The sequence below is a fragment of the Drosophila virilis genome, chromosome 5 (assembly GCF_030788295.1).
Source record: "Drosophila virilis strain 15010-1051.87 chromosome 5, Dvir_AGI_RSII-ME, whole genome shotgun sequence".
Lineage (NCBI taxonomy): Eukaryota > Metazoa > Arthropoda > Insecta > Diptera > Drosophilidae > Drosophila > Drosophila virilis.
The window spans coordinates 19,045,026-19,056,516 of record NC_091547.1 but is presented as its reverse complement, the minus strand read 5'-3'; the positions used below and the strand labels follow the sequence as shown (position 1 = coordinate 19,056,516).

General features: G+C 41.2%; 1 protein-coding gene across 1 annotated transcript; it reads left to right on the top strand.

Moving 5' to 3' along the window:
• The first annotated feature begins 1,800 nt into the window (after positions 1-1,800).
• Fatp3 (Fatty acid transport protein 3) lies at positions 1,801-8,545 on the top strand. Its single transcript, XM_002049412.4, has 4 exons — positions 1,801-1,933; positions 5,006-5,252; positions 6,199-7,651; positions 8,079-8,545. Coding segments are annotated over exons 1-4 (2,010 nt in total). The 5' UTR covers positions 1,801-1,932; the 3' UTR covers positions 8,388-8,545.
• The last annotated feature ends 2,946 nt before the right edge of the window (positions 8,546-11,491 follow it).

Sequence of the window (11,491 nt, the reverse complement as noted above, 5' to 3'; positions counted from 1 at the left end):
TGCCACACAGCTGACGTTCACGTTATCAGCAAGCAAGGCGCTTGCTCTCTCTCTCACTCTCTCCCACGTGTATATGCATGTGTGTGTGCCGTGTGCGTGTGTTTTTGTTTTTGCCGGCTACAAACAAAGTTGACTGAGGTTGCCTGCATTTGAAGGCTGTGCAGCAGCAGCAGTGAATAACATGTGCGTGCCCCGCGCGTGTGTGTCGGTGTGTGGGTATGTGTGGGTGTGTTTTTGGCGGCGCCATTGTCGATAATAACGATTTGACGGGGCTGGGCGGGCGTGCGTAGGGGCAAGGTTCAAACATGGGCGCAGTTAGAGCGCAAGTTGCCGTTGCCGTTGCTGTTGCCGCTTTTGTGCGCGTAACATGTGTCAATTACAGGCGCACACACACACACAGGGACACACACACACACACACTTGCTCGCATCCAAACTAACTGCTCACACACACCGACACGTGTAAGGCTTCTCTCGCTCACCGTCTATAACTCAAAAAGCTGCCAAAAAGTGTGCGCACATTTTTTATACGCGCCGCCTGAAAGTATGCACATATATTTTTTATATGTTTGCCTGCCGGCATTTGACAGCTACGCCCCGACGACGACGGCGCCGACTGCGCAGCTGGCACTGTGACTGCTGGCGACCGGCTTTATGTTAATTTATTTTGGCATCGACATTTTTTTGTGCGGCAAATTGTTTTTTCTTTTGCCTTTGTATTTTGGCTATGGGGCAAATGTGTTTAATTAAAAATAAGAATATTTTGTTTTCTGAACTCGCGTTAGCATTGCGTTAATGTGCGCTAACAGCGTCAATAAATATGTTATTAAGAGCTCGAGATAAATGAATTGGTTAAAGGAATTATCCTTAGGGTTATTTGTTTTTATCTTTGGTAGTGTTTTATGCTCAAAAGAGCTGTAAATTCTTTGGTTGTTTTGCAAAATGTTAGGAATTCTAGAATTTCATTCTCACCCTTTTCCTTTCTTTCATTTTTTAATCTTTCTTCAAGTTGTTGATTGCCAATTGATGTCAGGTCTCTAGATATTTATTATTTTTATAATATTATTAAATTATTTTATTTTTTTTTATATGACTGCAAAAAACTAGAATATTAATTATATATGTTGTATATTATAATCTTGTTATATTTTATCATTGTCATGAACCAGAATAAATACTATACAAATATTGCGAATATTATTTAAAGGTATCTGACTCAAAGTATGCAATAGTTTTCTGGATTACTGAATTAATGCTATGCAAGAAAGTAATATATGTGACCTTAGACTTATTTCAATTATATTATATTATATATATTATTATAATTTTTCGGATGTATGAATTTGTAAATTAATAATATTTCAAATTACTTAAATTTGTTTTCATAAAACAGCTCTTAAGATAATGTTTGGAATTTTTTAAAATAATCTATGGTTTAATTAATTAATCAATTTATATTATAATTATTTATTCACCAAACAACAGAGCTGTTTATTATAATATTTGTTATACAGCTTTAATTTAATTCACAGAACTGATGACCTGGACGCTAGCGCTCTTTTGTTAGTTAATCTTAATAAAAATACAACAAATTTAATTGAAATTTAAATTATTCATTTACCATATGAAAACAAATCAGAAATACTCTCTTCTTTACTTTGAACCGAACCAGTTTTCTGTGCAGAGAGGATCTCTAATTATTTCAAATACTCTCTCGGCGGGGTCTTACGCTCCCGCTCGATGCGCAATATTCTCAGCCAGCTGGTCTTACTGGCTGGTAAATAAATAGAACCGGCAACGCGATGGGGCCGCTCAGAAATCACTCAGTTGTTGTTAGTTGTTGCTGTCGATTAGAACGTTTCGTTGTTCCGTTCGCTGTGCGTGTTGTTGTGTTTGTTGCTGTTGCTGTTGCTGAGACGAGTATTGCGCAAAAAGTATGTCAATTGATGATGTATCATATGATAGCAAGAAGAACTTGAAAACTTAGAAACCTGGGCGCTGCATTTGCCAGGCCAGAGTTAAAAAGTGAATTGAATTGGCCGCTTGATTGACAGCCGACGGGCTGAATATGTGCAGCAATGCCAACAAATCGATGCCAAAGTCAGTGTCAGTCCCACGTAATCGACAATCAGTTATTTACATACGAGCCACAAACGAGCCAAGTCAACCAAATCTCAGTTGTTAGCCAAGTTAGCCAAGTGAGCCAAGTGGCGGAGTGCGTGTGTAGAACCGTTTAATGTTTTGTGCGTTGCATACGAAATAAGTCAAGGTCCCGGGTTCCTAGCATAGATGCCAAGACACACACACATTTGCATTTACAAACATGTCCATTATAAAAAAAAGAAAAAGAAAAAAAGAAAAACACATTCATATTTATATACGACGCGCATGTTAAGCGGCACAGCGCACCGTGATATGAGAGTCTAAATAAATGAGTGACATTTCCAATGGATTCGACAGAGCATAAAGATGTTAATAAACTTTTAGAAACAAATTTGTCTGCATCTGTTGATGTTTATATATATTATTATGTATATATTATTGAAATGTTCACATGTTTTTAAGTCTAATTAGGTTATTTGAATATTTACAAGTAAAAAACATGTTTATATTATAAATATCAGTAAACTAGCCTATAAGCTTAAGCATGCTTATATGTAGAATCAAGGCTCGTATGAACTAATTTTAATTCAATAAGTTTCATATCACGTTCAATGAGTTCGGTTTAACTCATGACAAGCTAATTAGACATTTTTTGTTTTAAAAATATAAAAAAATAATATAATAATATATATAAAAATATAATATATAAAATAAAAAATATATTGGATTTTTTATATAATTATATATTATTTTAATCTATAACATTATTGATGATTTACGACACAGCCTAGAAACTTTAAGTTCATAAACATATACCAACATTTAACATATATAAAAATAGTTTTATATAGATTAAAATTTGCACACTCGAATGAATTTCTGGCCCACTGTGCAGTATCTGCCACACATATATGGCATCTCCGCAGTAGCAATGAACTTTGTCAGGCGCCTGTTGCTTTTACCGTTGTCTCATTCTGTTGTTGTTTTTGTATTATTATTGTTGTTGTCACTTGATAGCCCTTAACCCTTGTGTACAACGAATTTGTATTAATGTTGACCTTGTTTATAATTCGCTGGTGTATATAAAAATCCATTAATATTCAATCGATTTGCTGCATTATTCACTTACCAACTTAGTTAGAAAGCTTGTTTTATTATATGATTAAATATAATCTCTCTATTGTACGTACACCCACCTATACCCATTGCACCTTTGTTAAGTCATTGTTCAACGTTATCAAAAATCACATATGTATTCACAGCTGTTTTTTTCCTATTTTTTATAGTATTCTGTTTTGTTTTTGTTTGATAAGCACTTTAAGCGTAAGGCCAGACTGCGTCTGCGGCTGCGGTATCAGCTGTTTGGCCCGGGGCTGGTTCAGAACATTTTCAGGTTGGGCCTATCGCCAAGTGCTTTCGGCTAGATTAACGCCAATACGTCTTCTGTTTATGGCACTCAAAATTTTCCATAATACAACTAAAGTTAATTAACCCCAATTGATTTGGAGTGTTACAAAAAGCCGAGCACCAATTAGCAATATTGTACTTGGTTTATAGATCACGATCTAGATTGTCAACGTGCCGACGGGCAATATACCTTAATAAAAGAATTCTATAAAATTTTTAATCTCTTTTCATCAAAGCAAACACTCTTTGACCAACTGTTGCTAGTCAGATGGCAAATCGATGATACCATCTGCAGGAGTCTACAAAATCAAGTTCATTGGAAAAAGTTTGTCAATGAACAGTTGTTATTCAATTATGTTTGGTTTCTGAGTCCAGCAATTCACAAGAGATCAATTGAAAAATAAATACCACTTGCGCGTCATGCGACTATAAAAACTAGAATTCTAGCTCTGCTCCCGAATTCGTGTGCAAATGAGAAAATTGTAATACCACACACATGCTCGGTGCTAGCGAGAGCGTCAATAGTTACCTAGTTGTTAATAGTAGTTAATTAAAAAAACCATGTAATATAATATTACTGACGATCAGAATCGTGACTGGAAATGAAAAGGGTTCAAGTAATGGCGCACATTTATAATGCTTTACACTAATTGTTCTTGTTTAATAAAAAAAAAAAACGGGGCTTAGCCTTGTAAAAAAAAGATATGGAACTTTAATAGTCTATATAGTGATTAGTTCATGTTCAGCAAGAGAGTTTTGAATACTGTTACCATTGAGAAATAAAACTATATTAAATATTATTCTAAAATAGAAAGATATTAAAAGCTAAAGTTACACCTTATGCTATAAATTCCAGTACAAATATACTCTCATTTACTCTCATACTCTCATTGAATTTAATATCGATGCAAGTGTGAGCTGTTTACACTTAAAAACATTTAATATTATAAATTTACTGAGTTATGATTTTGTATTTATTTATAAAACATTTATTTTCACTTAAGAACTTATTTATATTTGTGCACTTATTATTATATATATTTAGTTTACTTGTATCTTAGTTCCCTCATATGTGAGCTTCACTTTAGTCCATATAACATTTCACACCTAGACTATATACACTTTACAACAGGCCTTGTTTGATTAACTCAACACTGGTCCCGTCATTGTAAACCGCACCCAGAAATCTGTGGGCTTTTCTATGGCAGTGCCCAAACGATTTTAGTTACTCATAATGTTGATAGTACGCATGGGTTCCACATTTCTGTAATGCTTGGCGCTGAAAACAATATCAGGGCGGGCTGATAAGAAATTGGATGGATACATGTGTGTGTGTGTGTGTGTGGGTATTTTACCGGGGGGGTTACTCAGTCAGTGTCAGTCGGGCGTTGCAAGAGGGAGAACGTCTGTCAGAACGATATCGAGTTAGATTTCATAAAACTGCCAGTTCGTATATTTATATACACATATATAATAATGAAATATTTATTTAAAAGTGAGCGAGTGTAAGCCGCATCGAGATCTGAAGGAGGACGAGAAGGCAATGGAGATACTGCTGGAGCTCAATTTAAAACAAAAGCTGGCCACCCGGCTCGGCATCCTGCTGGTGGGCTGTATCATCTTTGGCCTCTTCTGCTACGATAGCGCCTTGGCCAGCCTAACACTTGGCGCCCTCTTGGCTCTAATGCTGCGTAATCCCACAAATGTCTTTGCGCTGGTTATGACCTGTCACAGGGATATCATGTGAGTAGTCAACAAATATTTATAGAAAATTATTAAATGGAAAATCGAACTTATAAAATAGTGCAAAATGATCGATTACCCATTAGATAAGTCTCCATAGTCTAATTAAACTTAGTACAGCTATTTCGAGGCAGTCAGATAATGTGTGAAGTCGCTCGGATTAGATTAGAGTATCATATGCCATTTTGTAGCATATAAATATTTAGCTTACAATTCTATTGCTCGAATGTTGCTCAATGTTAACATGTGAATGAGGTGAATAAGCTGAGCGGATCAGCATATTGTATATACCAAGTGGAACATATGAAATGAGCTCAATGATGAAACCTTTGGTAAGATGTACACAATAGAATAATATTGGTTTGCATCGGCAAACGACAAAAGCTCTATTGTTAAGAACTAAGAAAAAGGATTAAGTGGTAGGTGCGTGGAGTATAATTTTTAGTAATCCGCTGATATATTCTACGTATACGAATATTTTCTAGGACAGAACTAGACTCGGCTGCTTTCCCTTATTGTGTATAAACAGATAGATATAGTCAGAACATGAAATATTCTTGGGACTAGCCCAAATCGTAGATTTGATATTCTATCTTGTTTTGTCCAAATTGACGTTTATGATATTATCCATTTCTGTTATTTGCACCGCTCTATAAAAATACTATTTATGTAGTTTAAGCCCGTTGCTTATTGTAGAAGATTTTTAAAAGTACGTATAGTTGACTTTTGAGGTAAGCATTATGTAGTTGAAGATACAAATCTTTTTGAGACAATCATTACGAATAATATGATCCTTCGCAGTGTTTTGTAGATGAGCTGTCCGAGTGTTTCCGTCATTAGCAGCCAAGAGGAAGGGATAAATGCTTTCGTCTGATCCCGTTTAAACCTTATTATTTAACAGTTTGGTATATTTTTCTAATGAGATTATTTTTCATTTATTTTGCAGCGCACTTCATCGCTTTGTTGCCCTCAACTTTTATCTTTTGCGCAAGGATCGCAAAGGCTGCACCGTAGCTCATTGCTTTGAGGAGCAGGCGCGGCGGCAGCCGGAAAAGATCTGCTTCATAATGGACGAGCGTCGTCTGAGCTTTGCGCAGGCGCTGCGGCTCAGCCAGCAGGTGGCGGGCTACTTCCAGCAGCGCGGCCTGCAGCGCGGCGACTGCGTGGCGCTGCTGATGGAGACACGAGTGGAGTACACCTGCATCTGGCTGGGCCTTAGCCAGCTGGGCGTCATAACGGCGCTGATAAACTCGCATCTGCGTGGCGATTCTCTGCTGCACTGCATCCGCGTGGCCAAGGCCTGCGCCCTGATTGTAGGCAGCGAGCTGAGCGATGTGGTCCAAACACTGCCGCCACTTGAGCTCTCCATCTATCAGTATACGGACGTGGAGCAGCACGAGCTGCTGCCAGGCGCCATCGAGCTGACCAGCGCTCTAGCCGCACAGGTACCGCTGCCGCTGAGCCGCAACCCGCCGAGCAACGCCCGGGATAAGCTGCTGTATGTTTATACCTCCGGCACCACCGGCCTGCCCAAGGCGGCAGTCATCACAAATCTGAGGTTTCTGTTCATGTCTGCGGGCGCCTTTTATATGCTGCGACTGAATTCCGACGATGTTGTTTATAATCCTCTGCCACTCTACCATACGGCTGGAGGGATTGTGGGCGTGGGCAATGCCCTGCTCAACGGCTGCACCGTGGTGCTGCGCAAGAAGTTCTCCGCCTCGAATTTCTGGACCGACTGCTGCCAGTACAACTGCACCGTGGCACAGTATATTGGTGAACTGTGTCGCTATCTACTTGCCACGCCCTATAAGCACGCCCCACAGCAGCCGCTGCATCAGCTGCGGCTGATGTACGGCAACGGGCTGAGGCCGCAGATCTGGACGCAGTTCGTCTCGCGCTTCGGCATACCGCAAATTGGCGAAATCTATGGCGCCACCGAGGGCAATTCCAATCTGATCAACATCACGAATCGCATTGGCGCCATTGGCTTTGTGCCAGTCTTCGGTCGCAGCCTCTATCCCGTCCAGATACTGCGCTGCGACGAGCTCACGGGTGAGCCGCTGCGCAACGCAAAAGGCCACTGCATGCGCTGCGCTCCCGGCGAGGTGGGCCTTCTGGTGGGTAAGGTGGATGCGCGGCGTGCTGTCAGCGCCTTCCATGGCTACGCGGACAAGGCGGCCTCCGAGCAGAAGCTGCTGCGAAATGTCTACACCAAGGGCGACTGCTACTTCAACTCGGGCGATATGGTCGTCTGTGATATCTTGGGCTATTTTTACTTTAAGGATCGCACCGGCGACACCTTCCGCTGGCGGGGCGAAAACGTTGCTACCCAAGAGGTGGAGGCCATCATTACCAACTGCATTGGACTCAGCGACTGCGTCGTCTACGGCGTGCAGGTAAGTCAAAATAAACTAAGACTGGGGAAAGAAATGTCACTTAAAAATAAACAGACTGATCAAAAGCATTTTGTTGTGCCTGAGGAATGCAGAGCAAAGAAAAGTATTGCATCACGTGACATTTTGGGAAATGTTTAGAACTTCGACACCCTTCCCTGTAATTTGATCTCACGATCCGTCTACATTCGTATTTATCTAATGCATTTAACATAAACGTATTTGCTTAAATATTTCAACTAAGTGAATTTAAAATTTATTTAAATTTATCATCACTTACATAGTTACTTTTGAGGTGATATTTCAGCATGAATTTCAACTATGCAGTTGAATCTCTAGTTTCTCAAAAGCGAATCCATATTAACTTGCACATATACAGAGCTCAAATATGCTCAACTAGCTTCCATTTACGAATCATTTCCCGTTGCAGATACCCCACGTGGAGGGCAAAGCTGGCATGGCGGCCATTGTGGATCCCACACAAAAGGTGGACATGGATTATCTGTCCATTGTGATACGCGGCAGTTTGCCGCCATACGCGCGACCCCTGTTCATCCGGCTGCTGGACGAGATACCGCGCACGGCCACCTTTAAGCTGAAGAAACGCGAGCTGGCGCTGGAGGGTTATAATCTGGAGGTGGTAAAGGATTCCATATACTATCTGAATCGTGATGGGGTCTATCGACAGCTCAGCGGAGAGCAGTACGCGTCACTGCAGGCGGGCACTGCGGGTCTCTGAGAGAATCTAAGAGGAATGTCGGTTCGCTCACTTAGACTTAAGTTAGCTTGTATATACACACATATACATACACACACTCCCAAACACACACAGACGTACAGTTAGTTCCAAATGTATTTTAACACTTAAAAGAAACGACTGATGAAACTTTAGCCAAAGCCGAGCGCGTTTCATTCCCATAACTTGCCCATAAAAATGGCAGCTGAACCGATAATGGCCGCCAATACATTTCCGCTGGCTGCTGCCGCACAGCATAAAGGGGCACGCAGCATAAAGGAGCAGCGCCCAGCAGCAACAGCAGCAGCACACAAGACAGCGCCGGCCAAGATATATCGAAAGTGTTAAGTCCCCAAGATTAAGTTCTCGCTCATTGGCAGCTGCTGTGGCCGTTTGGATGTTGCTGCTGTTGCTGATACAGTTGCAACATTAACGCCATTTCCGTTCGCTAGCGGCAGCTGCGACGCTGCAGCAACAACAACAACAACAACAACAACAGCAGCAGCGACAACAACGACAGCAAAGCCAACAACGTTTGCCGTCCTCTAAGATAAACGATGTGCAAAATCCATACAAACAACAACAAAGCAGCTGCAGTCGGCGTTGCTGTTGTTCTTCTTGTTGCAAGTTGGAGTTGCAAACCGCAAGCAGCGCTGCCAAAGTCGCTGCCACCAATATCGATGGCGAAAAAGTTGTGGCAGGCAATCATAAAAAACGAAGAAATACCAACAAAGCCGCTGCTTCCATGAAATTGGTTGCCAGTCGTGGGCCAAAACGGCTGCATGCACAACGTACGGACGAGGGGCATGCTCGTTGCAGAGTGTGCAGGGGCAGAGCTTAAGTTCAGAATACTCATAAAAAGTATAGATGCACTATATCATAGCCTGGTGCCTCCATTGGAATCTTCTTCGCGGCTTGTTGCATTTAAAAAGCAAATATTTTTGTATTAAATAAATGTACTTATATGATCAGAAATAATATCGATGTCAGGTATCAGACTTATTACATACATATACTTATCTTAAGCTTAGAAGAGTTGGAGCTTAAAACAGTTTAATTGGTATTAACCAAACTACTTTATTCGATTCAAGCTAATATCCTATATTTGCTTTCATATATAATCACTTCCCAACAAATTTTTAACATTTCATTTAAATATTTTTTTAATTTAGTTATATTTAAATTTCCCATCTCGCACGCACTCAGCATATTTTTGTACATTTTATTATAAACTCATTACTAATTTTGTTGTCCTATGTAAACTCTGCTATTACCACAGCTAACTCAGCACTCATGATGCTATCAATTACCCTATCAACAATCCGCGAATGTGCCACACACTCACACACAACGCCGAACTTCCTTGCAACAACAACAACAAACTTATTGCCACCAATGTGAGCATCAAAAATGCGCATAAAGTTGCATTGGCAGTCAGCACGGGCGGGGAGTAGGGTGGAAGCAACCGGTGCAGCTGCCACTGCCACCAAACGCGAGGAGTGCGAGTTTTGTCACCAACGAGGCACGGCATTTGCAGCAGCCCTTGCCCCATGGCGCATGCTTCATCAGCTGGTTGCATCGTCGCCGTCATAAACAAAATGGCAGTTGCTGCCGGGCAGGGCGCATGCATAGCTAATATCAATAAAAACAACAACAATAGCAGTAACAGCCGTTGCAGCTGATGTTGTTGTTGCAACATCGCGTGCCTTGCGCGTTAAAGAAGAAAAATTAAAAAATTTTCAATAATTTTTCGAAATGTTCGACGACTTTGCCGCCATCGCGTGCTACCCCACTTTCCGCCACCCTCTTTATCCGTCTCTCCTTTAACCACGCTTTCTTGCCATTTCTTTCGCTCATTTTGGGCGCTCCGCGTTGGCGAATGGCGGCTGGCGGGTGGCGCCACAGCTGCCATTGGAATTTCAAAGCTATTAAAACGCTGCCAGGCGAGCAACGACCAAACGGGCTCCATGTTGCTGCTGCTATTTCGCGTTGAAATTTTACTTGTTGCCTCCCAACAAAGAAGGGCTACACTGACTATTGCATTGAGTTGGTAACACTCTCAAAGGAGCTAATACTTAAAATATAGTTCATACTTATGAATTATTTTAATTTGATAAAAAATTCCTATTTACCAGGTTGAAGATTGGAAATCTTCAGAATCGATTTTTTGTGTTCTCTTGTTATTTTTATTTTTAAAAGGAAATAATTTGGATATTATATGACGTTTAGAGACGACATAGCTCCACCGTCCGCAATCGCAAGCTATGTCATTTTAAAGCCACATAGTTTCGACATTTGGGATGGATTTAAAGAGAACTGTGCAATACTTGTTATTGGATTTTACCAAGTTTTCATAAAGATCCTTGGAAAAGACCTTGAGCCCGAAACTTCATTCACCAAATCAATGATTCTTGAAAATCATGTTGACGCCAATCGGATGGAGAAAATAGTCAACGATATTTCGCGACTTTTCAGCTACCTAGCCCTTACGGCTTGAGCTCTGCATTAATCACCAATCAATCCTGACTGACTGACTGATTGACTGACTATATAGAGTCGAAAGGGTATGCAATCTTCAATTTATCGATATTTTCTTTAATTTGCGTGCAGTTGTTGCTGCTCTTGACTGGTTGCTTGTATGCATTTGGGCTTAAAGGTTTTGCTTGCTTTTGTTTTTATGAGCCACACAGGCGCCGCTTTGCCCTTTGCCCTTTCGCTGCCGCTGCTGCTGCTGCTGCTGCTGTTGCTGGCGACTGTTCGGTTGCTTTGTCGGTTCGTGCTAATTACATTGCACCTGTGCGTGACGTTTGATGTTGCCCTGTCCGAGCCTCGACTGCCGACTGCCGACTACTGCCTGTCGACTGTCGACTGTCGCCAGTGTTTGTTGTTGGTTTTTGCTTAGTTTGTGGGCGTGGCTTGGGATAAGGGGGTGCTGGAGCTCTACTTTGGATGCAGCTGCAGCAGCAGTCGCCCAGCAAAAATTAATTAAAAGCCAACGTGCGGCAATGCAATTAAATTCGATTTGGCTCAGGCATCGAAGTTGTGACGTCGACGTCGACGGCAATGGCGACTGCGACGCTGACTGCGAATCGAGCTCAGCTGGGCGG